The sequence below is a fragment of the Camelus dromedarius genome, chromosome 32 (assembly GCF_036321535.1).
Source record: "Camelus dromedarius isolate mCamDro1 chromosome 32, mCamDro1.pat, whole genome shotgun sequence".
NCBI lineage: Eukaryota > Metazoa > Chordata > Mammalia > Artiodactyla > Camelidae > Camelus > Camelus dromedarius.
In genome coordinates this window covers 16398912-16426062 of record NC_087467.1, presented here as the reverse complement: position 1 = coordinate 16426062, position 27151 = coordinate 16398912, and the positions used below count along the sequence as shown (strand labels likewise).

The 27151-nt window shown below is 46.7% G+C and overlaps 1 protein-coding gene and 1 long non-coding RNA gene across 3 annotated transcripts in view; one reads left to right on the top strand and one right to left on the bottom strand.

Moving 5' to 3' along the window:
• COLEC12 (collectin subfamily member 12) overlaps nt 1-27151 on the top strand; it is a 153291-nt gene that overhangs the window by 101809 nt on the left and 24331 nt on the right. Inside the window, exon 3 of the mRNA XM_064481552.1 lies at nt 23566-23688. Within this exon, the coding sequence (XP_064337622.1) occupies nt 23566-23688 (123 nt within the window). The remainder of the gene's footprint in view (nt 1-23565; nt 23689-27151) is intronic.
• Nucleotides 149-5417, bottom strand: LOC135319805 (uncharacterized). Of its 2 annotated transcripts, XR_010378689.1 has the most exons (3): nt 5308-5417; nt 4667-4915; nt 149-378 (listed from the first exon to the last, which is right to left on the bottom strand). It is a non-coding gene; the product is annotated as an uncharacterized LOC135319805 (long non-coding RNA). The 2 variants fall into 2 exon arrangements; XR_010378688.1 differs by lacking the exon at nt 5308-5417 and having other exon boundaries at nt 4667-4999.

The following is a 27151-nucleotide window of genomic DNA, read 5'->3' as shown; positions in this document are numbered from 1 at the left end:
CCTTGTCCCCCGACCCCCACCCCCAAGGCAGATTCACAGGTAATCCTTTGTCCACGGTGGGCTTACCTACCCTAACTCTGTCTACCTGCACCTCACTCTGACTTGTTCCAAAATGAGACCAACTTGAAAGGACATCTAGTAAATGCCATTAAGAAGCACCAAAGATTTTATTTATCTTGCAGATTAAATTGCATCCTCCCCGTGTACGCTGTGACATAAAACATTTCCTCCTCCGCTCCGACACCCTCCTTGTTCTGGTCACCAACACCAGCACTTTGTTGGCTGCCTATGAGGGCTCCGTGCATTCTTCCCTCGTGCAGTGGTAGTTACTGCTCTTAGGAATGGCTGCAGAGGCCAGAGGCCAGGTTTTCATAATCTCTGTGGGGAAACATATTCAGAAACTCAAGACAAAAATATGGCATGAATTCAAAATTTCTTTTCCTTCTGTCTTTTAAAAAAAGTCCCACTTTAAACCACTTGTTTAGAGTTGGGTCTAATTAGAGTACTTCAGAAGTCAGGGCTTACTGTGTTGAACCTAGAAAGAAGCAGATACAATTTTTTTAACCTGATCTTTTCTTACAGTGCCTCAAAGGACAATGCGATGTATTTTTGTACGACTGTCAAGGGACAAATGCAGCTCCAAATATTTGACCCAGATAAACAGATTACCATTCATTTCATCTGCAGATATAGGGATAATCAACTTGGACAACCATATAAACAGCAGGGGTCCCCTGCAGAGTGTCTGCCTTCTTACATCAGCAGAGAGCCTCCCAGGGCTGCCACAGCGAGGCCGTTCCCCCGCCTTTCGTTGGTGTGTTTCCAGTTGTTCTAACGAACTAGATGGTTTTGGAGGCAGAACTTCTGGGCATCTCAGTCTTCTTGGGTTTATTCCTGTGTCCCAGACCACCCAGACACCATTCCTGTGTCCCAGACCTTATCCATTTGGTAAGGTTTATATTTGGATTCGTTCTCCTGAATTAAACAAATTCTTTTTTCTTCATTGTGCAACGTTGGTAATTTAGTCCATTGCTGACTGTTGAGACCCTGGAATGAGAGTCACATGGGACCCGAGGGTCCGGCCTAATCCCCTGTCCGATGCCTGGTTTCTCTCCAGCATCTCTGCCTACCGGTGCTTCGCCATTGTCTGCACTCGCATGTGCTTGGCTACGGGTTGTGAGTTGATCTTTGAAGAGTTCTCCTTAGACCAGAGTTTTTCCGTGTTTGAGCTGAGACCCATTTCTCGGCAGTTCCCACCCTTTGATGACAGCGCAGGGAGAACAGAAGAGAAGGGCTCCTCTCCTAGCTGGCAGGGCCTCTGGCACTCTCAGCACCGACAAGACTCCCTGAGGGCCCCGTCTCTGTGTCCTTTGCCAGGTGTCCCTAAGTCAGAGATCTGGCTGTCTCTCTCCACTGTCCCAGTCACTCTTCTTTGAATGGGTCCCTACCTCCCCAGCCTTCCTCAGTCGTGTGGCCCAGAGCTGCTTCCATCCTCCAGGCTGGGGCGGAACTAGCCTCTGGGACAGTTTGTTCTCAGCCATGGCTGCAGGTTGGAATCACCTGAACGATGCCGGGGCCTCACATTCAGAGATGCTGATTTCACTGACCTGGGCTGTGGTCTGAGCATCAAGATGTGTAAGAACTTCCAGGGAATACCAAGCGTAGCTGAGGTCAGGAAGCACTGTTCTGGAGTCTTTACCAGCCAGAGATGTCGCTGGCCGCCCCGGGTTAGTGTGGAGAAGGGGTGAGAAGGGGGGAGGAAGGGGAGGGGGGAGGAGGGGCTCCAGCCTGGTGTGGAATTGGTAGGTCTCTCCAGAAGCTGCAACTCATACTTGTTTCTTGGTTTCTAGATTTTAACTTTGAAGTTTTTTACACTGATACAAAACCGAGGTAATCGTAACTTGAGTTTCACTGCTGAGCTGAGGCCCTGTTTATGTGTTTCATTTTTTTATTTATCTTGCTTCTGGCAGATAATTCAATTTCGCTCTCCGGTATGTTTCTGATGACTATTTGGGGAGTTGGGATGTGGGGGGTATACATCTCCGTTCTGAGATGTCACTCCCTGCTCCCCCCACCTCCATCTCACTACATATTACACTTGAGCTGCACCAGATCGCTGACTTATGGTGAATTTGCTGCACACGTACTCCTAGGTTTTTTTACTTTACTTTTTAGTTTTACTTTTACCTTTTTTTAAATTAAAAAATTCACCTTTGATACTGATAAAGGTGAGGTTGGAGGGTGTGACTTAGGTGTGCCACAGCAATGAGCTCCCCAGTCCTGGACTCCAGGATTAGCCAGACTTTCCCATGAGGCCACAGGCAGCCCTGGAAAACCACCAACTTCCCATGTGGGGACCATCTTGTAAAACATACAGCACGGAGGCAGGACCAGAAAGTGTGCTCTCTGTGTTCAGGAGACACCCCCAAAAAGGAACTGCATTTTAAAAGGAGAAAAGAAGAGGGAACTATAATACATCGACCCAACATGTGTTGCATTCACTGTATTCATTGGAAATGCACCATCTCCTTTAACCTAGACAATAATCCTGTGATGTGCATGTAATTATGCCCATATACAGATGAGGAAGATGGAGTTCAGTAATCAGCAGGGTGTCAGGATGGAAATGAGGATCATGCCCTTTCCACCGATCATACTGCTGAGGTCAGGAAGGCCCTCCTGCTGAATTTCATCCTGTTGTGTTCACCCTAGACTTCCAGCTTCCCAGTTGTTCTGAATCTTCTTTCTGCCTGCCATGCACTGGCTAGGTTAGGAAAACCTGCTCCACTGTGATGAGATGCAGAACACACTCATCCTGTCTCTGAAGTCATATATAAAGTAGTAAGTCAGACCACATGCTTGTGAAACTAACTGATCCTATATTCTTGACTCTGTGCCTGAAGAGTAGAAGGAAAATGGGATTTTTGTTTTCCTGAGTGTGTCTGAATGATATAGATAAGTCGTCCCCAATTTGGAACAAGGGAGGTGATTTACAAGGCAGATGTTTGATCATTTAAAGATACATTTCACCCCAGAAATAATATTTTCTCTTCTGGCCACCTGCAATGCCTTTTTAACCCATGGGGTACCTGGTGTGTGGTGATGAAAATACTGTCCCAGCTCCATCAGGAATATATTGACGATGATCCTATCCCTGTCTCCCCTGTGGTGGCAAGTGGCTGTTTTTAGATCTCTAGAAGATCACAGACTTGATAAGCTTGTTAACATGCCCAGTAATGAGTTCTGGACGTTCGTCAATCCAGCAGTTACTTTCCTGAAGGGAGGTGAATTGTTTTGATGGGACACGAACTATATCAAGTTTCAGGACTGCAGAACATTTGAGATGTGGATACCCCTTCCGTCTCCTGTCAGTTTCAGGCCAGACTTATTGAGAATTAAGGGTTTGGAGCAGAATTATGTCTCAGTACAATGAACTATTTCAAAGATTCCTTCATACGTAAATACCCACTTTTGCACCTACTTTGGAATGCAAGGGGCTCCTCCCTGAACTTCCCAGCTTTCTCTGAATCTGGATCCACTGGCTTTGACATTTATAATAATCTCAACTGCTTATCCCAGCACCTTTGACATTCTGTGGCTCTTTGGGAAGGGCTAATTAAAAATGAACTTAAAATCAATAGAAATAATAAATGATTCTTTATGGAGAATGATCATGCAGGAGCCTTTTTCCCACGAGGCTGGAAGGGCACCAGATGTGAGACTCTGCTTGAGGCCCTGGACCTCCCTCTCTCTGACCTCACTCACTGTCATCTACTTTGTCTCAGGCAAACATACATACTCTGCTTGAGTTAAAAGCTGAGGCCTGTGTACATGAGGTCTTCAAGCAGTTTGAAACCATTCATTTCCAAGTTTCAGACGTGATTTCTAATATACCTCTTGTGCCATTCCAGCACATCCATCCCAACCCTGGGGCCCTGGTCAGAGACTTCATGGCAGGGTCCTAACTGGAACCCACAACCACAAAGATGCAGGAGATGATGGCTGTCTGTGTTTGCATGTGTGCGCGTGCATGTGTGTGGGTGTGTGTAATTAAATGTGTGTACATGTAGAATCCAAATGAATGATACATGAAGAGTTGGCATACATTTAGGGCACCTCCTGTGTGCTAGACACCAGTGACGAAAAGATGAAAAGACACAGTTTTAGTCTGTCTTACCGTAGGTGATAATTCAAGCAGTGGGGCCGCATTCAAGTGCAGTTGGTGTCCAGGAGAGGGAACTCCTTGGAAGTCAGGCTTCAAAGAGGAGCTGGAGTTTTGAGATGGGTTACAGAGGGAGAGGTAAGCTGGGGCAGGCAAGCACGCCAAGGAGGGTGTTCCAGGCAGAGGCAAATGCATGAACCAGGAACGCGTGAGACATATCATGTGCTCTGGAAGATGCCAGTACTCTGAATTCCGAGCCGAGCAATGCAGGAAGAAGACAAGGGAAAGAGGTGGGTGGAGGTCCCACCTTGAGAGCCTTGGGTGCCATGCTGTGGCTTTGGTTTTATACTCTAGGCGGTAGGAAGCTCCTGAAAATTTTCAGGCTGGGGAAAGACACAGTGTAGGGCATCAAAGCTGAGGCGTGTGCGCTAAAAATAATTCTAAATTAGAGGGAAGTAGGATTCTTTCTTCATCACTGGAAAAAAAAATAAATGAAGCTCTTACCTCAGCTTTGGGTAGAAATCTTTGCTTTTTCCTCCGGAAATACCGCTTCATCTTCTCCTTTGTGGTTTCTGTGCTGGTGCTTTCTTAATCTGGTCTTGCAAGCAAAGCTGCCAGATGGCTCCCGTCCTGCACGCGGTCCCGGGCACTCAGGCCCGTCCGGGTTGATGGATGAACCCCTCCCTTGTTGGTCTGACCCTCGCATCGCCACCGTCCCACTGCGCGGCTCTGGGCTGGCTGGCTCGCGCCGTCCTGCGTGGAGATTCATGAGCCCCCCTGAGAGCAGGCCACTTCCCTTAAATCACTTGTCAGAGGCACTGAGGGGCCGCTACTTAGTGGAACATTAGAAACAGTTTTAGTATTTTGAACTTTGACCTGAGTGAGCTGTGATCACTCTGAAGTTGGGTCTTTCTTTTCTGCTCTTTGTTCCTTTTCTTTCTTTTCCCCTCCAGTTTTCCCCTCTATTTCCTTCGCTTTTACAAAAATGTCTTGGTTGCATGGATCTGGTTGGGAAGAAGTGAACCTTTCTGCTCATTACAACTTTTTCTCCTAACGAGAATCTCGTGTCGTGATCGGATCATGGAACAACCCAGCCGGCCCTTGTCTCCCAAACACAGGGAATTGTTGGAGTCCCTCCTACCCACTTCCAGGGTCCCACTCAGTCCTCGCCGAAAGGTGTGCGGGGTTCCCTCTGACGGCTTGGATGTGAGGTTCTCGGGGACCCTGGTGGGAAGAAAGGACCAGGAGGAAGAAGTACAAGTACTGAGAGTGAAAGGGACAGTGGGGGAGAGCGAGCGTGTCGGGGAGGAGGGAAGGAAAGAGGGGAACTGAGAGGGTAACAGTCTGGGAGTGAAAAGGAAATGGGGAAATGGATTGGGAAGATGTCTGCGGAGTCAGAAGGGCATTAAAAAGATGAGACAAATACAGTTCTCTTGGCAGACCCTCTGAGGCTCAGAATTTCCCCACGGAAAGCAGCACAGACTGTTACCTGGAGAAGCCAGTCATCTCCAGCTTTGGTTCTAACTGCCAAGACCTCAGTCATAAGCTCCTGGAGGGCAGGAGCCGTGCGTCCTCATTTTCTCTCTCACTGGCTACACCCTGCAGAACCTGACGGGGGTCCACAAGCCCCAGGACCTGCAGCAACCGCACCTGAGTGTTTTGGTTCAGAAAGCGATGCACTTGGAATTTTTACAGTTTCACAGGATTGCAAGGATATTCTCTGAGCCCAAGCACCTGTCCTTACAGCAACTTTCCCTAAACAGAAGAGCAACTTAAAATAGCCATCCATCTGTCTGCTTTCAAAACAGTTTTTATTTTTGATTCAAAACTGGGCGTCTAGTCCATCTTCTGAGGGACCATCAGCACTGTGTGGCCGGGCAACCACGGAGCAGGGCGCCCTCCAGGAAGAGCGCCAGGCAGTGAAACTCCGGAGTCAACAGTGGAAAGTGTGTTGGCCGTACTGGGATATTCCACCCACGAGTAATTGCTGTGGTATTTTTAAAATGTCTCTGTAGGGATACAGGCAGGGCAGATACTCAGCTGGGAGTGCCGTCGGGTATCCCTTCTGGTTGATCTGTGTTCATGCCAGAGCATTTATTAAATATTTGGAATATCCCCCCCTAGATAGAGGATTTGGGCTAAAGATGTGCACAATCGGAGATTCCCCTCTGGGTTGAGCTGGTATTTGGGATTCAGGATGTTTTAACCTCTGAATTAAACCACAGCCCTCTCAGTGGGGGAGTACAGGCCCCGCCCACTCGCTTGCCCACTTTTCCCAGCCCCGCTCCTCGCTCCTCGCTGGGCTGGAGCCCAGCCGTGAGGGCTTAGATGTGCCAGCTCGTGGTACCCCTTGTGCTGCTCACTGGCCTCCCTCTCTTTCTTTGGAAAATAAGTGCTCTAAGTTCAGGCTCTGAATAGACAGAGGATTAAAGGCTTTTGAAATCAAAACTAGGTCTTCAAAGCTGCCAGCGATGTCCAAGGACTCCTTCCCCTCCTAGAGTGGATCACAAACCCAGCCCAGCGCACAGCTCCCAGATGCCGTAGGAAGCTCATTTCCTTTGTGCCACAAAGCCTGTGCTGTCCGTGGGTCTCAGACTTGGGTGCTGCGGAGCAAGCATTGCTGGAGCGAGGTGGCTTCCGCCATCTGAGACCCGACACGATACAGAGCGTAGGCCCGTTACTTGGGACCCTCCAGCACGCACTGTCTGCCCAGCTGGGGAATCCGAAAGTGTAGAGGCCTGGTTCTAATTCGTGTAGGTCCTTTATGAGTTCAGGTCCCTGGCCCAAATGACAGGCATCAGTCCCCTTGGACTCACACGTGCCGAGTGTGCCGTGCGCTGGATACTCTCCTGCCATCTGGAAGCCATCAGCGTTAAAACGCTTTCCACCTCTTGCCGTGCGCTCGTGCGGCCCAGCGCAGCCCCGGTCCCAGGAGCCAGGAGCCCTTCGCTTCCTGCCAGGTTTCCAGTGTCAACCGCGGTGAAGCCCGGCCGGCCGTCAGGTCCTCTTCTCTCTCTTCCCTTTCCTCCCACTTTGGACCCTGAGAGCAATGACACTTTCAGGGGGGACCCTGGCATCTTTCCTTGTTCCATTTCTCTCCCACTTTGCTGGTTTGAGGGGAACGGGGTGCAGATAGGTAACTCTTTAAAAAGCCCCCGGGAAAGGCATTGCACTTCACATTGGGTACGCTTTGTAAAAGGCGTGTCTCAGGAGAGCGCGCAGAGGAAACCTGGACTCAAGCCTGTAGCCATTTAAAGTCATGATAATAAAGTCATCATACGATTAGCTGCCCATGGGACCTGGTACCATGCTAATAGCTGTGTCTGCCTTACTGTGAACCTCCTAATAGCTCCGTGGACGGGGACACTGAGTCTCAGAGGTAAGCAGCTAATAAAGGAAACAGTGGCTTCTGCCAAGGGCTTTGCAGTTTCATGGCCCAAGCTCCATAAGCTCATGCCCCCGTTTAGGCCCAGGCAGGGTAGCAGCCCCGGTGCACAGAGGAGCAAAGGAGGAACGGACATCTGCAGTTCACACTAGATCTTCCAATCATGGGTTTTTCTAAGGAAGCAAAACGATCTTTTGAAAGGAAACTCACGCAGTCTGTCAGCTTCTTGAAGCCAACTCTACTACAGAGCAACCTGCCAAAAACAGCCCAGCCTTGTTTCGGGTATGAAAGCAGCTGTTATAATAAACTCCTCTGCTCTACCTCTTTTTCCTGTTATGGTGGAATGGCTGTTTAAAGTAAATGTCTCCAATACACAGATTTTCTGGGGTCATGAAAACAGTTTTTAATTGGCAGGATCTATTACATTTTTTTGGTGAAGTTAGGAAGTAAACAGAATGCCACATGCCATTTCAGATTCATGGAGTAGAAATGTCTCTGGATTCTGGAGATTTTATTCCCTACTTCCCACCCCCTTGGGCTGGAGCCATCTCAGGCTTTGAGCTTTTCCAGAATGGGTGGATTTCTGCATCTCTTCTATCCCAGGGCTTCCAAAGTAGAGCTTGGAAAATGAGCACACAAAACACAGAGGCATCCGGGTTCTGCCAACCTCTAGTGTGTAACCTCAAGGTTACTCTGAGCCTCAGTCTCTCATATCTGTAAAATGGGTATTATAATACTAGCTACTCATTAGATTTGTCATAGAGTCGAAAACAAAAATCAAAATAACAGCAAACATTTATGTAATTCTTATTATATGCCCTGTGCTCTTCAGGTGTTTTATGTGTCTTAACTCATTTAATCTTCTCAACAACTCTGTGAAGTAGGTACTGTGCTAGCTGTGGTCTAGCCACTGGGGATACAGTAGTGAGTGCAACTCACAAAATCTCTGTCCACATGAAACTTACATTCTTGTTGGAGGAGGCCAAAAGATAACCAAATTAGTTAGTGTGTTAAATGGTGGTAAGTGCTAAAGAGAAAAATAAAACAAGAAAGGGGGGATGAAGGGGTTGCAGTTTTCAAAAGGTTGATCAGGTAAAGCCTCTTTAACAAGGTGACATCTGAATAAAGACCTGAAAAAAGTTAGAGAGAGCTGTGAGGGAACCTAAGGCAAAAAGTCCTAGGCAACGGAAACAGCAAGTGCAAAGGCCCTGTGGCCATGTGCCTGGTGTGTTCAAGGTGCAGCAAGGAGGCCAATGTGGCTGGAGTAGAAGTAGGTGAGGTCAGAGAGGGAAGGTTTGGTGGGTCTAGGGCCTTGTGGGCCCCAGCTCTTTATCTCCGTGAGACAAGAAGCTACCAGAAGATCTTGAGCAGAGGAGGGACGTGATGCAGATGAAGCCAGATGTGTAGAAAAGACATTTCTGTTTCATTCACTACAGCTGCTGCTCCTGCTGTTGGTTCCCATGAGGACAGTTGCCAACTTCTGGAGACTGTTTAAGTAGGACATTTCTTAACAGGACATCTGGGCCTCCACTGTCAACATTGTACTTGTTGATTTTTAACAACAAATGAACTTTCCCCAAGTTCCCCTGTATCTGCGTCCAGCCTCCTCCCCTCTTCTGGATGATTCTGTCCTTTGCTGCCTCTCTGCATTGGCTTGTCTTGGTGATGCTACATAAGTGGCTACATAGATAACTGTGGTCTACACTCATGATTCATAATGTGTTACTGTGTTGAATTAGTTACTGGGACCAGGGACTCGCAGATAAATGTTGCTTGGGCTGGGCAATCAAGAGAACCACTGGGGAGGAAGGGTGAGGGAGGAGGTGTTTGTCAGTGGAATTGCCCTCTCCATCCTATTCTACGGGTGACTGGAGTGTGTCCCTGTGACAGATGACTTCCTAGCACCTATACATTCCTGTGGGAAAGGATTATGACCTCCTCACACATCCTCTTAGAGGTCGGGCACCACGAGTTATGAGACCCAGGTCTGTGAACCTGAGGCCCACAGATAGCCTAAAATTGTGTCCAAATGGATGTCTGTGTGCATTTTTCTGGGGAGAGGTCATAGCTCTCACACTGCTTGTTCATCAAATGGCTTCATCACAGTTGCAGGCCACACCTGCAGCACTGGAGAACCTACGTGCAAGCTTGTGAAAACGTACGCATTTTATGCAGGGGGTTAACAGGAACATTTAGTTCCCCAATATTAAGAATCTGTAATATCTGTATTTGACACAGATTGCTTATAGTGTTCCCAAGATAGATAAATTGTGGTCCCCTGGAAGACGTGGAATGTGTTTTTGAGGACCTCAAGGTGTACCACCTCTCAAGGTCCGTGTTGCCTGCTTGCTCAGTGACTAAGTCACCAGGACTTCACTCCCTGTGTTAGATCATTTCTTCTCATATGCTCCTCATTGCCTTTGAAACACCCTCAAATCTAGCAGGGCTTTACTGACACGCACATGAGCCAAGTGGTTTGAAACGACAACCTAGGCTTGAGGTATTTGGAAGCCCCCCACCTCCACCCCTGGGGTCCTTGGTGGAACAGGGCCCACCCTCAAGACGAGGTCCAGGCTCAGAAGGGAAACAAAGAGAAGAACTTAACAGGGCAGCGCAGCGACTTGGCCCCAGTACAACGGCGGAAACCGGCGCTCCTGGTCCCGCTGGCGCACACTGGCCGCTCCTGCGGCTGGAGGCAGGGCGCGCCCCGGTGTACCTGCCGTTTGACGCTCACCTGCAGCTGCTCCGTGATGCACACCAGGCGGAATTGGCGGGGGCGCTGCTCGCCCTGGGTAGAGTTCTACCGCGATCATTAGTTCCTCCCAGTTCAGGGAAGCCCTCGAGGGCTTCTTAGCTGGGACTTAGAGAAGTCAACAAAAGGATTGTCGAGAACGACTGATCCCACGCCCTGGAATGCAAACCCTGCACAGTTGGTGGTACTTAATTATATACCATAAGCTATAAAGGACATACAGTGGGTTTTGATATCAGGTTCCAGTCCTAACACACTAAGGACCTGGTAAAAACCCTTCATCAGTGTGGCTAAGGAAACAGTCCGGGTCCTGTCTGACTCTGTCTCGTCTGTCCACACTGCCCTCCCTCACGGTTTTGTCTCCCTGGAGATGGTGGCTCAGGTCCGGGTGGAAGCATCAACGTGCCCCCTTACTGATCACTGCTGAGGGGGGAAAGGGTGACCGTCAGAAACATGCTAGAAATTTCACAATTTTCACCAAGATAGAAATTTAAAAAGAGGACAACTGTGAAAAGTTGTGTGTTCCTGTCCACTGCCGCCAACATTTCAGGCTCCTCTCACTTGAACGGACTGTTAAAAAGTAAACTGAGGCATACTAAGAATTTTAAGAATTTGGAATATGAAAACAAACCGTCAAAAAAAAGAATATGATGGGGCTAAATGCAAATTTTATTGCGAGACTTCACCATTTGACTACAGAAAGGCAATTTTGAACAGTATTCTAAATACATTTATAATAAAATGAGTCCATTTTGATCCCCAAAAAAAAGAATTTTTAGAGTTTAATTGAACAAAAATTGATTCTAATTGTTACCATGTTCCAGTATTCGCTCTATGATGTGTGCCCATGGTGTAATAGACTGATTCCATAAGTGAAAGAATGCCTACAGAATCCTGCCTTCGGATTTGAACTGAAATACTGTCTCTTCTTGAGGCTCGAGGCCACCAGCTTGCAGACTGAAAACTTACACCTGGTTCTCAGACCTCAAGACTCAGGCTGAAACTTAACCATCAGCTCTCCTGGGCTCCAGCTCACCTGGACCTCATCTTGAGTGTGGGCCCTGCTCCACCAATAATGGTCTAAGTCTTGTGTGAATTGTATCACCCAGCGTCAGTAAATAATGCTTTCAGTTTTATGTACAAAATGATGGAAGTGGGAAACTATTCTGCACCAACTTAAGGCTTTGAGCAGCGTGCTCAGGGGCCTCAGAACTGTGGCGCTTGACTTAACAGAAATGAGACAGTGCAGTAAGAACAGTCAGTTCGGTCTCTTCAGTTTATTGCCTGTCTTATGTTTCAAGAGAGCACGTGGAGGGCAGGGAGCTGAGGTTGGAGAAGGACTGGGAAATGCACCTACCAAAGAGGGGTGCTTTCGTTGTCTGGACGTAGCGCCCCTGAGTCGGGTACATCTGACAGGTCGAGGCTGGGGAGGCGGAAGCCACAGTGTTTGGTTCGCAGCTGTCCTGTTACTCGAAGCCACCTGGCTGTGGGCTAGGAGAGGAGGGAGAGGGGAGCAAAGCCCTGCCCTGCAATGAGGACCAGGGGCACAGGTATAAAGCCTTAGAATTGGAAGCAGACAGGCCACCTGGGACGTGAGTCACCACATTTGAACAGCAGATGCTAGATAGGCACTCACTTCTCTGCCTGACGCCCTGGCTCGATTTTGCCCTAGATGTCCAAGATACTTACATCTGTTGTGCAAATACTCGTTTCATGTTCTAGTTTGTTTTCCCCTCATTCTCTAGAACCTGCTCTTCATTATGAACAGAAATAATCCATATCATCTCTGTGTCCCAGTGAGCGAAGCACAGACGCACCCCCTCAGGGTCCCCCAGCTTGTCAGGACACACGTGACTTGTGCTGGAAACCTTCCTTACGAGTTTCGTGAAGCCTGCTGGGGCTTACTCTCATCCCTGCTGTGGCCACAGCTCTCTCCCCTTTCTCCTTTTCTGTCTAGATAATCACAAATCTTTGCTCTTTTCCTCAAAACAAAAAAACCAAAAACTTGTCTCCCTCCCTTGCTCTGTGGTACTTTCCATCCTGTCCTGGGCCTGAATGGCAAACGTCACTGAAGGAAGGGGCCTTCCCAGAGCCCCAGGGCCCACGTGGAGCCCCTGACTTTTCCAGCTCCATTTAGATAAACATTTCTCTTAGATGATCTGTGTCCAGTTGGGATGTGTGTCTGGGAAGTAAGCAGGGATGGAAACAAGTTCAGAGGCAAGATTTGCTCCTATGTGACAGTCCTACAGATAAAATTTAGTAGATATTCAATCACACAGTCACTCGGGGCTCTGCATACCCTAATAAATTAGTGCTTCTAATTTTATAAGCACTGTCATAACCATGGCTGTACGTGGGATTTTTTCCCTTTACTGTAGTCTATGTTCCTTCGATTTACTAGGTGGTGTTTATTAGGTGTTGTTCCCCCTAAGTGCTGTGTAAATCAGCAGATTGGTTCAGGGCAACCAGTAGGTTGTATTTACAGGTGGCTGGTTGTCTTTACTAGCTTTGCTGCTATAACTGCTTTCCAGCAGGAAGAAACGTTGCAAAGTAGCTGGAGCTATTAAGTCCAGACTTCATTTGATTCCTCATTTAGGAACAGACGTTTCGTGAATCACTGAATCCTTCTTTTTCAGTTCCTCTCCAGGGCCGTGCATAATGTGAAGCTAATGGAATAGCGGTCTCTTTGTGTTTGCGAGACAACACGGCTGGCCCAGCATCAGAAGGACCTGAGCGTCAAGTGGCTTTTCCAACAGGGGGGTGGGGAAGCTTTGCTGCCCCAGGAAGGCAGAGCCCTGCCCAGGCCCCATTCTCGAAGGGCTGTGCGTCCTCTGTCTGCCAAGTCCAGCCCATTCCTGGCATCCCATTGTGTAGTGGCCACCCAAGACAAGTAAATCTTAACCAGGAGGGGCTCTTACCACAAGAGATTTTAAAGAATAATAAGCAAAAGAACTTATACTATGTTCTAAACTATATACAGGTTTCTAGGAGTTTATATAAACCAAGAGATGCTGCATATTAGAAATAAAATTACTCCCAAGTGGGTGATCCTGATACTAATTCCAGATTCCACATTCACCGGGCTGGTGGAGAAAACCCTGAGCGAGGTGTGGAATGGACAGTGTTGTGAAGAACTTTTCCAAAGCCTCTTCTTTCAGCCTGTTTATCCAGTTTGCAATGCTTATTAGGGGCTGTTTGGCCATCTGGGCAATAAAATTCATTTCTTTGAGCATGAAATATAATTTTATATATTTATGTTATAAGTAATTCACATAATCACATGAAATTGTGTACCTATTTTCTGCATTTCTGATCTCTGCTGAATAATGGACCAGAGCTGATGCAGCCCTGACCAAACTTTGCAATTCTTTGCTGTAGAAATCAAGTTCAAAAGGCATCCTGCCTCCACTTGGAGCCACTCAGCTGGTGTATTTTGAATGTTTTCCTATTTCTGTTTCCGGGTCCATTTGTTACTGTCGCAGACATTTGTGCATCTCAAGAATGTACAGAAGTTTCATGCTCCTTTGGAAGCTTGGATTTGTTTTTGCCTAGCAGGTGGGGTTTTAATTCCTGCATGATGATAGGAGGCCAAGAGAATATCTTCCAGACTGAGGGCTGTCATTCAAAATCCCTTCCTCCACGTGAGAAAGAAATTCGCTTTCAGTGTGACTGATCAGAATTCAGTCAAACCTGGGTCCGTGGTGTGAAGTTAACAGGCACGTGGAAATTGAACCATAAAATAAACATTGTCAGTTTCACTGAGAATCTAAGATTATCTCATCCTGCAGAGATTATGGATTTGCAAGTTATGAACTTCCCATGAATGTTTTAAATTCAAAACGTATAAATGTGCACCATCACTCGTAGAAACATGTATACTACCTCTGTTACCTCAAGGGGGAGAAAAGAAACAGTGGTCCAGTACAAACTCCACCATGTCCAGACCATGCCAGTGACCCGGAACTTCTCATGTGGTTATATGGACAGAACAGTTGCTTGAGTTGTTTAAATGCAATGGGTCAGTTGCATGAGGTTGAGTTGTGTGCTGGCAAATTTTAACAACCAGTTCTCCAGGAGGCCAAAGCCCTGATGGGTAGTAGCATTTAATGATTTCTGTGGCGTAAACACTCGTTACATGACCAAATTCAAGCTGTCAACTAAAGTCACTGAACATGGGTGTGAAGAGACATGAACAATTGTCTGTCACAGTCAGTGTAAGCTGGCCCCAGTACATCCCTGAGGAACTATGGGAAATTGTGAATTTGAATTTTGCCTTAGAAATCCTTTTTAAAAAATCTCTTCTGTCTGAAAAAAGTCACTTTGTGTGTATGTGTGTGTGCATAGAAATGTATGTACTTATCTTTTCATCTAGTTATTTCAGTTTAAAACAGTTTTCTCCATTTAACACTGTCATTTATGAACTCTTTACAAAGGCATGGAAATTTTAATAAGCATATACTTTCCTCACTTTACATTCAGTTATAATCGGTCGCATGCCTTCTGACTTTTCGGTCTAGCGATTTTCTGTTTTACTTCCTAGTTTCATTTCTTTGACCTCTACAACCAGAGCTGTCTGCCCCATGAAAAGATATCTTCCTCCTTCCGTCCCTTGTCCAGTTTGAATAACAAGTCTGAAGACCAAGCTGGTGAACGGATGCTCTTCACCAAATCTAGGGTGACTCTCCTCTCACTGCTGGTCCTGGAATCTGTGAGATAGGCCCCTCCCATTTGCCTCACAATTTATTTTTACCAGCTTTTCCTCATCTGGGTCATTTCATATCAGTTGACTTCTCATCAAGGTTCCAACTGGAGGCAACGTGACACTCACCGCAGAAGAGATAATTCCTTTAAAACACCTGTCTTGGCTCACGCTTCCCTTAAGTGTCCTCAACTATAGCCCTCACTTGAAAGTAAAAAACACATATTCACACAGGAATGAGGAATGTCTGTCGGGCTGATTGATATTTTCACTTACCTTGAGGTCCTTTTATTTTTTTTTCCATCAAAGCACTCATTTTGTTGGTTTAAAAAAAAAATCAAGTAGCTATGCGAGAGACCGTGGATTGAATCTTTTTTTTTTTTGAGGGGGCCAACACCTGCTCTGAAGCATAATTTCCACATGCCTCTACATTCCTTCAGCGATAAACAACAAATACACTGTCACTAACTGAGACTTGCCTGCTCAGTTCAGCTGCCCCCAAATGACACTTTTTAAAGCAACCGCCCTCAAGGCAGGTGTTGGCCTGTGGGTTTACTTTCTCATCTCTGCCCTATCCATTTTGTGAGCACTGAGGGACCCCAGAACAGAGCTGTGTGGACGAGAAGGGTCCACAGGAACGGTTTGCATTCCTTTGATTAGTAAATCCCACCGCCCTCCCCCTCTGGAGATGAAAAGCAAAGGCTTCCTTTCAGGCCCAGGTTCCTCATTAGTTGGCTGGAAGGTGTTCCGTGGGTCAGGCCCTGGGCTGAATGCCTCTCCCAGGACATCTACGCCCTTGCCTGCAGGACGGTAAGCTCATTCGTCACCTAAAGGGCTGGACACAAAGGTGGGAGAGAAGGTAGTGAAATCCCTGCACCTGCCGCGGCTGCCCGTGGGTGGGACTGGGATTCGCCGAGGGAGTGACAGCGCCTACCATCCCCACAGCCGGGAGCGACACTCCAGACCTGGGTTTGTGCACCTGCAGGGCGTACGGAGGTCAGCGAGGTCTGGTTTATTTCAAGAGATGCAAAAGCAGTGCTGCAGAAAAATTAAATTCTGTACCACGGTGGTAGCCAGGAAGGTGGCATGTAAATTAGTTGAAAACACACACACGTGAGCCTAACAGATTTACCAGTGTGACCGCCCCGGGTGCCAGAGGAGTCAGGCCCCACTGGGCTTGAGGCGAGGCCAGTTAGGAAAGGACTCACTGAGGAGGAAATTTTGTGCATAAGGTTTTGAAAGAAAGTGTAAAGTAGAGAGAAGAGCGTTGCAGGGAGGAGGGCAAGTCTCAAGGCGGGAGAGGGACGAGCAGGCTTGGAGGCAGCGGCGTGAGCGCTCAGGCCAGTCACCAAGCTTTGCCCGCACTCCTCTGAGTGCTGGCTCTGTGTTATCCCCCCAGCCTCCTCTAAGCACTGTTCAAATGGCTGTCCACCTCCTCTCCCACATGCCCTCAGTCCATTCCTTGCTTTATTTTTCCCCACAACGTTCATCACCTTCCAACACACTAAAATGCCCTCCCACTGAGAGGACAGAGATTGATGTACCCAGCGCCTGGTGCAGACTCAGTGCTCCATCCTCATTTCTTGGATAAATGGGATCTAGCGAGAAAGAAGGATGGTGGGCAGTGCTTTGGAGTCTGAAGAACTCTGGTGGAGAGTTTGGAAACTGCAGTCCTCAAGCCAGGGCCAGCCTGGGGAGTCAGTGGGGTTCCTGGGGCTGCAGTTTCCTTGCTGGAAAGATGGATGTTGGCTGAGATGACAGCTGATGTCCTCCAGGCTGTGAGGTTCTGAGGACCTGATGGTCAGAGAATGCTGGGTGGCAAGCATCTTGGGATCGACTTGGAGCCACTCAGAGCCTCCTGGAGCTGTTACTGGGGCAGTGGAGAGTTACTTTGGATTTCTGAACCATGCGGTCAGGTTGGTTTTTGTAAAACAAATTGTTTTATTCCAGTGTACTCCAGGCAAGTTTGTTTTTATTTTTTTAAAGGGGGCTTAAGAGTCTAGAGATAAATTCATTTTTTAATTACCATTTAATAAAACCTTCTTTCACCTCCTTCCTTTCCACTAATTATCTCACCCAACTCTTGCAGGCCTGAACTCCCAGCGGTTGTTTGGGTCCACGGGTGAGTGAGCTGTTGGGTTTTGAGGCCGGTGTTTCAGGGAGCTAGAAAGCTGAACTTCTGAAGAAAATTCAGTGGGTGCAGCCAACTTGCTCTGGACCCAAGCTTAAGGCCCTCGCATGGCTCCCGGTTTGCCATGAAATTATAAAGCTACCTTCTCTTCCCCGCCCACCCCATATCCAGGAAATTCACCCCCGGGGGATGTTTCCCCTGAGGGGCTAGCAGACCTTACCAGCCAAACCTCCCAGCCAGTCCTGACCTCTCACAGAGATAATGAGGATTTATTTAGGGTGGAATTAACTTGCCGCTCAAGTGTGTCACCACAGAAAAGGAGGAGAAATTACAGGCCAGTAATAGAAACCTCAGGCCAGTAATAGTTAACTTACTGGAGACTCAATTTTCCTGCTCACTTCTGAGAAAGGCTCATCTGTCAGCCTTTGAAAGGGTGTTTCTGCGCCCCTGTATTTTGACAGAACACTTCTACAAGTCTCACCTGTCCGCTTTCTACAGTGCATCTAGTTAGGCGGCCTTCATCTTGCTTTGTTTTGCTTTCCGCCTCTGGAGGTCGGCACTCTTGGAGAAGCAACGTGTGGTCATCTGGGTTCGTCTCCCAGCTCAGCCACTCACTGGCTTTGGTACTCCACCTCTTTGACCCCGACTTTCCTAAAAATCTATAAAATTCAGGTCAGAATTCCTACTTGGGAGGGTTATTAAAGGGGCTTTAAAAAGCCAGGCCAGGGTAGCTGGCACACATCAGGCCCTCAGGAATGGTAGCCATCCTGACCAATTCCTCCTCGTGTTTGCAGCAACAGCAAACTCTTACCCACTAAGCAAATATCTGGTGGCTTTCCTCCAAATACCTGTGCAGCGCAAGTGTCCAGCTCAATTATACAACAGACTCTTAATGGCCCAAGCTGGAGCCAGATTTTCATGCGTCCTTTTAATTAAAAGATTTCAGCGCCTAATCACAGAAGGACATTGTTTGGTAGTGCCGATAATGAAGACATCAGGGCAGCTGAAGTGTACCATCAGGATGGTTGACAGTTCACTTTGTGCCCTGAGAATAAAATGAGCAGGAAGAGCGCCAAGGGGAATGGACCAGTCAGGAAAGGCAAGTAGGAGACGGGCTGGATGCACTCCCCCCAGAGCGGGACCCCTCGCCTCAGAATTGAAGGCATTTGTGTACAGTTCATAGAATAAAGGATTTCTTATGATAAAAACCACAAAGAGAAAATAATGGTGTTCCCTTGAGACACTGTCCATTCTGGCAGACATTATATATTCTGAGTGGCATCTTTATCTGACCTTTGCCTATGACAATCCTTTTTTAGTAGGCAGGGTATATGCATCATAAATTTTAAAGAATATATTTATATTTATATTTATATTTATATTTATATTTATTTATATTTATACCAAACCAGAACTGTCTGCCTTTTTTATATGCACATGGAAAATTTTTTATGTAGCTCAGGATGAATGCTGAAGATTTCAAGCTCAAACTCTCTTCCAAATAATCTTTCTGGTTTGAATGTATCTTTATGAATAAACAGATGCTGTGCACAGAAAGAGATTTCATCTTTAATTCTTGGCCTGCTTCCGTTTTCATGATTGTCCACATGGTTTGGGAAACTTGGCGTAATAAGTTGTCTGGGGCTGGGATGTGTATTGGGGGAACAAAATTACTCATGAATAGTTTTTAAAAATTGCTGTCTAAATCCGTATCCCATCATTTAGTTAATGGCCTTTATGATAAGGAAAAACTAATTATTTGTAGAGTAAAGCATTTTATCCTACCAGTGTAGGATGTAATGTACGTATTTAACTTTTGTTCTAGTGATACTGCCTGACATCCAGATAACTAACCAGGAGGTTAATGCTCACTGTTTTGTTGCTTTTGAGGGCGTTTTAATTATAGGAATTTATTTGAATCAACAGTTTTACTGTTAGAGCCAAATCATTCTCATAGGCTTATGGGAATATATGCCACCAGGCAGTGGATTAATAACTATAAAAAAACCACATGAAAACGTCACCGTGAAACTCAGATCAAAACCAGTGGTTTCCTGGATTTTGCAGTCTACCAGCTTTTAAGAAGCTTCTCCACAGTAACATGATCTTTATGGCAGCACCACTGAGCTCGAGACACGTGTGATGATCAAGACAGCCCCGAAGTGCCCCCCACTGGCCCTCACCCAGCGAGGAAGGGGACTGGTTGGCATGCAACCATTTTAACAGAGGAGGCCTCCTTCGAAGATGGCAGAAAAACAGGATAGTGAAGGAGATGCTTTTGTTTTCCAGAAAGATTGGAAAAACAGACCGGCGTGGAGCCAGGACCACAGGACTTGGGCGGGCTGTTTATGGAGACCCACAACAGAAAGGAATTCTCTTTGCTGGTGAATTTTTCTGGCCTCCACTGTCATTCCTGCAGCCTTTCAATTATTCTCTCCAACCAGCCAACCACCCCCTGATCGGAGGCCCCACCGACCCCCATCTCCTTACTTTAAACATATGTTATTGGAAACAGGGCCACAGGGGGAACTTTGATTTTGGGGCACTAGGGACCAAATTGTCAGCCTATTCTGGACGTCTGTGGAATTCTCGAGGACTTAACCAGAGTGGTGCTGGCTTCCTTTGGCTCCCCCAACCCCAGCAAGGTTTCTTGTTTGATAAAGACTTGGACGCTGGAAAATCCATTCAGAACACGAGCCAAGAATCAAGTTCAGTGGGAAGAGTGCACGAGGGGGAGCCAGTGGGAGGGCACGGACCCCGCTGGCACGTCTGTCTGTCTGGGGCCTGCTGAATCGCAGCTGTGCTGCGTGGGCCCGGTTTTGTGATAAGCTGGTCTCTTGGTGGTAAGGGGCGAACTGCTTCATTTCTAGAACTTGAATCTGTTATCCGCAGCACTAGCAGGTCCATTCCCTGCCCTTCCTACCCGCCCCACCCCCTCCCCACAATGGGAACAAAGTCCCCAGTCTCTGGAAAGTAATGCTAAGAAAACAAACACTACAAAGGCTGGTAACAGGGGGATATCTCTCTTGAATGTTTTTGGTGACCATCTAGGTTCAAGGAGGAGGGGTCCCCCAGCCATGAGAGCCAGCAGGGTCTCTTTGTAGTAGGCATCCGTGTGTTTGGCCAGATGTCCTCCCAGCGGAGGGCAGAGAGGGAAAGATAAAACAGAAGTCTTATTAAAAATAAGTCCTGGGAGGGAGAAAAAACAAGACAGAGAAAGTGTGTCACGTGGGACGGGAGACCAGGCGGTGCCATCTGATACGGATTAAGTGCTGATACAGTCAGCAGCGAGAAACTCGTGTCATGAGGAAGTGACCCTGCCCTTCAGAATGTGAACCAGCGACAACTGTCTGGGAGTAGATCTGCCTGAGTGCCACGTGCACAAGATGCCTGGTGGCAGACACAGCGCTAGCACACCAGGCGAGGAGGAGGGGAAGGACTTCTGCCCCGGGAGGCCGGGGGCGTTCCTTCTGATTCTGCTTCACCTCGCCAGCCTCACTTTCCCCATCAGTAACACGGTGACGTTGACCAGATGACCTCTAAGCCACCCTCCAACCCCAGATTCTGTCATCTGGTAGATAATCATCTCTCCTCTGAGGCTCTTCTAATGGAATGCAAGAAATAACTCCTGAGAGGCAGAAAGAGTTCCCCCATCATTGTCCTAAAGGTCAAAAGGAATGAGACCCTCAGTCAGCGGTCAAAGTGTCACCTGGTTTTTCCACAGCATCCCTGCGTCTGTCCTCCTCCTGGGTTTTGCAGTGGCCACCAAAGCAAGTTAATTGTTTTCTGAACACGAGGCGTGGCATGTCTGTGGGTCTCTCTGTGCTTCTCCCATCCCAATCCCAAAAGTATTTTCTCACTCTAACTGGATGTAAAGGATCTTCGTTTTATTTTAAATTGCCAGCTAATAGGGAGTTTAAGAGCAGATGTGTGTGTGTGTGTGTGTGTAAGTATGTTCATCCTGTAGTTAAGGGTGGGTCGTTGAAAATGCTTGTGTTTTTGTTTTTCTATTTTTGGCGTCATCATGAGGTCAGCAGTATTTTAGTACAGGGTGAGGCTGGATTCCAGTGGGAATGGAAGAGGAAGGTTCCACTGAGACAAAAAAAAATCTCACACTAGGAGAATGGAAATGGGTAGGAAAGCATGACCAGACAGGCCCCGTGGTGCAGGGGAGGGAGCATGGTGTTCAGAGTCAGTCAGACTCAGGTTTGAATCCTGGCTGTGATGTCTATGGGGCCTCGTTTCGGCTCTCACCACCATGCCCCCATGAAGGGTTAGTATATGAATTAAAGGTGTTGTAAAGTACCTGGCTTATAGTCTGGTACGGTGTAGGCAGCAAGTGAATGTCAATAAACTGTAGATGAGATGATCCTGATAAAAATATCCCACAGGAAGATTAGCAGGGCCTGGTGACTAGCCTGAGTTAGAAATTTAGTACAAGCCTTCAGGGTGTCTTTGATTTTGACCACCTGGGGGACTGGGATGGTCACAGTATTTAGACCGGATAGAAATAAGAAAGTTGGGTTGAAGTTGGAGATGTGGTTTGGCAGGGTGAGTACCGAGGTCAGTTCTGGACATGAGAGGCAGCACTGAAACATCCAGGTGGCAATGAAAGAAGGAGGGCGGAAAAGGAAACGAGTACGAGAAATAAGAAAATTGGGCTGCTGAGACGCTGACTAATGCTAGGTCTGTTTGATCCATGAGTCTGATTTTCCAGCTTCACCTTCAAGTTGTTGGCTAACCCAAGATTGACCCAGCATGACCATCTTCTAAAATGAACCTTAGCTCCTCAAAAATGTGTTTCTCCAGCGAAGCATCTTCTGGACCTTGTTAGAAATGCAGAATCTTAGCTTCTCCCTCAGACCTAACCCAATCGGAATCTGCATTTCAACAGTGTGATTTGTAAGCACTTGAGGGTTTGAGAAGCACCGTTCTAAAGCAGAGTGGCCAAACAAAGCATGGGCATCCCCTGGGAACTTGTTAGAAATCCAGATTCTCAGGTGCCTTCTCAGACTTCCTGAATTAGAAAGGCTGTGCTCTAACGAGCCCTTCAAGGGAATCCAATGCACTCCGGAGTGTGAGAATCGCGGCTCTCAGTCATGGAACAGTCAGATTGAGCCCCCTCCTCTCAGTGTGTAGCCCAGAACACGGGAGGGATTGGCTAAACCCTGAAAGTTAAATATGAGTCATTGTCCCATGCTGTTTCTCTCATCATTTTGCATTACACACAGCTGAAGGACTCTTTTCACTGAAGAAGGGCACAATGCGTAAAATTACAGACCAAGGGAGAGAAACTGTGGCTGTGGCTTAATCTTCACCATTTACCCATCAAAAGTTATTGAGCACAATTACAGGAGATCAGTCCTTAAATGTGCCATTGCCCCTGGGGGACGCTGTTAGGAAGACACACAGGGAAACCCGCCAGCGAAAGAAGGGCTCTCCCGAAGCCCCTTACAGTGTGATTTTCTCATCAAAATCTCTGTGGTCTTCATCTTCTGTGTTTTTAATCAATCCAATGGAAAGTTCCTTTTTTATGGGTTAGTTTCTGGAGTCACTTGCAGAAATGATGGTGGTTTACCACTTAGACTAGAATGTTTTTTCAAAAAGTTCAACTAGGGGCAATAAACATGTACCTCTTCTCATCAAAAATGTCTGGTTTTTCTGGTTGTTCCCTAGTTGTTATTCAAATCACTGTGATAACTTAAATAAGATTCCGTGTCTGTGTTCTGTATACATGTAATGTACAAAAGTGGTTTTATTTTCAGCCTTGTAATAATAAAATTACCTATATCTTCTGCAGTCAGTTATAGTACATTTCAACCAGGGGCATGCTGGTAAACCAGTTCAGGTGTGGGAGGACACTGTTTGGAGTGTTTGTCCATTTCCATGCTGTGAATACTCCCTCCAGGGTTGATTTCAGGCTACCAACAGTTTAACAACCAGCTCCCCAAATTCCTACAAATTTAACAATTGAGTCTTGCAAGCCAGTAGGAACTAGCTTGAGTACACCGCTGAGACAAACATCAGGGGACAAGTCACAATTTGTTGGTGGTGGTGGTGGATGTGTTTGAATTACTGTAGGTCCAATAACGGCTGAAACAAATAGTTTTGGGTGTTTTGTCGTGATGTAGAGATTTTTATTCAATCTTTTGTCATGTAGAGATTTTTATTAAAATTATAATTATCGTAATGGAATATGATTTGAAACTATTCTATGAGACAAAGTTCTGTGCTCTTTTCAAGTCATTAAATACATTTATAACAACATATGGTGTTGCACAAGTGGTGAGTATATTTGACTTTAAAATACCCCTCATCCTGTAGTAAGGCATATGTAAAAACCATTCTTAGTTCTAGTATTTGAACCAAAGTGCAAAAAAGATACTTTGAAATGGTGTTTTAGGTTACTATTATTAAAATCTGACTTTCCTTACAGGTATTCAGGAAGGAACACAATGTACCAAATGTAAAAATAACTGGGCACTGAAGTTTTCTATCATACTGTTGTACATTTTGTGTGCCTTGCTCACAATCACAGTAGCCATTCTGGGATACAAAGGTAAGCACGTTCCTTTTTCCTTCCTAATAGCAATTTTCCCTTTGTTAATTGAAGCCTGAGAAAACAAGTACGTTTGCAAGTATGAAGCATTTCATTAATGCCACTCAGAGGCAAAACTTAGAACCGTCATAAACCCCATCTTCGTGTCTTGAGCTTCTTGCAGCTGTGGGTCTAAGACGAGGGAAGCCGCCATCCCTTCTGAGTCGTGTCAGCAATAATAATGGTCCTCTGTGAGTTAAAAAGATTTTTCCTCTTGGTTGCTCTTCCCTACTTATTGGCAGATACTCCCTCTTCCTTCATCTCTTTTCATCTTATCTCCAAGAGGCCCTACAAAAGCCCTGGAGTCAGCACACAGGAAAACTGTATCAACAGAGGATAAGATCTCGGAGACAGGACTTCCTTCACCCAGGGACTGGCCGACTAATTCCCTTTTTTCTCCTCAGTGCATTCACTGTGGCCCCTGTTGTCCATGTAGCTCCATCAGAATATCGCCCTGCAGAAATTAAACCCAGAGGCGGCACCACCGCCTCAGCTCTACTTTATGGGACGTCAGGCATCCTTTCAATGTGTCCAGTTTAAGGTCAGTGGAGGATTTTTGCCTGAATCCTCCAGGCTTGGAGACAATGTATTGGTGGGTACCGCCCCCTTCCCCCGACCCTACCCCATTCCAGACGCCAGAGGTAGAAGGTGTCCTGATTCAGAATCATGAACTACATAAACCTTTTTACAAACCTCAGAAAGCCTCACAAAGACATGTGAGAGAGACATGTCTGGTTTCAGCAAGAGGCAGACATGGGGTCTGCTTCTCCTCTGAACCTTCACTTCTCAGCTGTCTTTCCTCAGAGCTGACAGATTCACAGCGGAGAACTCCCACACGGTCCCTTCTCTGCTCCTGGCCCCTGAGGTTTGACCTGGGGACAGAAAGGTTCAAAGGGAATTGCCTCCCACTTGAAGCTCCTCCCACTGCTCTCCCAGTGTTGAGAGGTTTCCTGAGAAAACTATGGACTGGAATGAGAATGGGCTTTGGAGCCCAACTGTCCACGTGCGAGTCTTGAGTCCACCGTCTGTAACACAACTGGGAATGTTTATTAAGTGCTTGCTGGCGTGCCGGGCACCGTGCTAAGCCCTCTGCGTGGCTCTGTAACCTGGATATAAGTCATAACCTCTTTGAGTTTCTGATTTCTTATTTGTAAAGTGACAGTAATAATGCCACTGTTCAAGGTGACTGAGATGAGCAAAGGTGATGTCACTGAGCCACCTGTCCTAAGGTTGGTCCCAGTAGAGAGTGGCTAACTCTGTTCCTTGTTTCTTCATAACTGCATTTTTACAGCTCTAGCCATTAGAATGGCAAAATGTGTTTAAAATACTCAGTATAGTCAAGGCTTGTTAAATCCACTTCTAAGGCTATATTTGTAGAAAATTATATGCATCCTGTATTGTATTGACTGATGAATCTGGGCAATAGAAATCTGGAAAATTATCAGGTCATTTTATTTCAATTGTAATAAGTTAATCTAACCTAGGATTAACAGAGCAAGTGTTAAGAAAGACTATTAAATCATGGTAAGGGCTGGTCAGAGGGGAGGGGAGGGGAGGGGAGGTAGCCTCGTGGGGAAAAGGAGGGTGTTTTATGTCCCAGGTAATTCAGCCTGGCTCTCTCTCTTTACTGGGTTATTTCAGTCATTACTCACTTCTCCATGATTTTTCCTAGTGAACTCAGATAAAAGAGATGCTTGAAATCAAACAGCCACTGAATAGGTATCTTTAGGGCTTAGCACCGTGTGATATCATGAAAGTAAAGAGAGATGAGAAAGGTTTGAAGAAATACCTCTGTATGATATTTTGTCATTTTTACCTCTGCAAGGAGATGAGGTCTAGGATCTTTATGCCTTCAGAATTATCCAGAAAGGTCCAAAGGAGGGAGCTTTGTTTATAAAGAACAGGTATTTCCTCCATTTTTATGACACTGGAAAGCCCTTCTTGGCTCTAGTGTCTGCTTGTGTTGGTCCACTTGCCCGGAACACCTTTTCCTTGCTCTCCACCTCTCTCTTCAGGACTTTCCCTTCATGTCTCCCTTAGACACATGACCTGCAAGAAGCTGCTGAAAGCTGAGTTAGTGCCCTCCTGCTGGTCCCCACGGCATCTTTTTTCACCCTTAGCCCCTGTCATACTGTATCCTTATGGCCAGTGGGTCTCTCACCACCCAGACTGTAAGCACCACGAAGACAAGAGACTCTCTTTTATATATTGTAGCTCCCACTAGCACCCAGCCTCATGGTACTTATTGGGTACCCAGTAAAGTTTACTGAATGAACTAATGAGAGGATGGGCGAATGGGCGGATGGATGGGTGGGTGGATGAATTGTAGATCAGGGCTGAATTCTGTGCAGTCAGTGCTCAGGGACTCAAAGCCCTATCTAGAGACTTAAAATCCTGAAGACCACCTGGCCTGCTCTGGGGTGTATCTGGCCGGGGTGAAGGGGGAAGAGAGATTGAAGGAGAGACAGGAGGGGACAAGGTGACATTCTTGCCCCTCTTTCCCTCCATCAAGGCCCCCATCCTTCAGGCCTCTACTGACAAAAATAAGAGAATACGAAGTGCAATTCTGGTTTTCAAACAGCCTTAATGAATGAAACTTCTGATATTTTCCAGATGTCTTTTTTCTTTACTTAAACAGTGATTCCTCTTTCTTGCTGATAAGATTCTGGTGACCCAACATGGTAAGAGGCAGAAAGATAAGGTCTCCCTTCACACATCTCCCTTTGAAGTCTGGAGAAACTCTCTCCACTTAAAAAGAAAAAAAAAGGAAGAAAGAGAAAAAAGAATATTCAGTGAAAGGAGAGGTTTCTCTGAAGGAGACGTTGGAAGGAAATAAAATAGAAACTCCTTTACTTATCAGTTAGCAAAAGCAACTCCATAGTGTTTTCCTCAAAACTGTTCTTTACATCTCCTGGTTTGTCACTTACACAGCAACAAGTTAGGCTGTGACTCAAGTTCCTTCCAGAGAATTTGCACAGGTCAGAGGATTGCTGAGAGCTCAGTACGCCGGCTGTGGCCGTTCTTGGACAGTTACAGCTTGGTGCCCCCTCTGCCCTGGGCTTCTTATCTTGTGTCTACGGAGCTTCCACGGCAGAAGCCACCTCCTGAGTTCAGTGAGTCCAGAACATTCCATGAACAGGAAAATCCTATTCTGTTGTCCTGCCCAGCAGGCATCCATCTTAAGATCAAAAAGACATCTGCATCTTTCTCATTAAGAACCTCTCCTGACTCCACATTCCTAGTCAGGAGATGTCTGCCTTGCTGCTCAGCTCTGCCAAGGGAGCAGTCACAGTTGGATAAGCAGCCTTTCAGATGCATCGGATCACACCGTGGAGCTGCCCTTAGAATCTAGGGTAACACCCCATAACCAGATCTTCTGTCTTTTTGTAATGAAACCTGAAATAGTGTTCAAGGTAGAAACGTC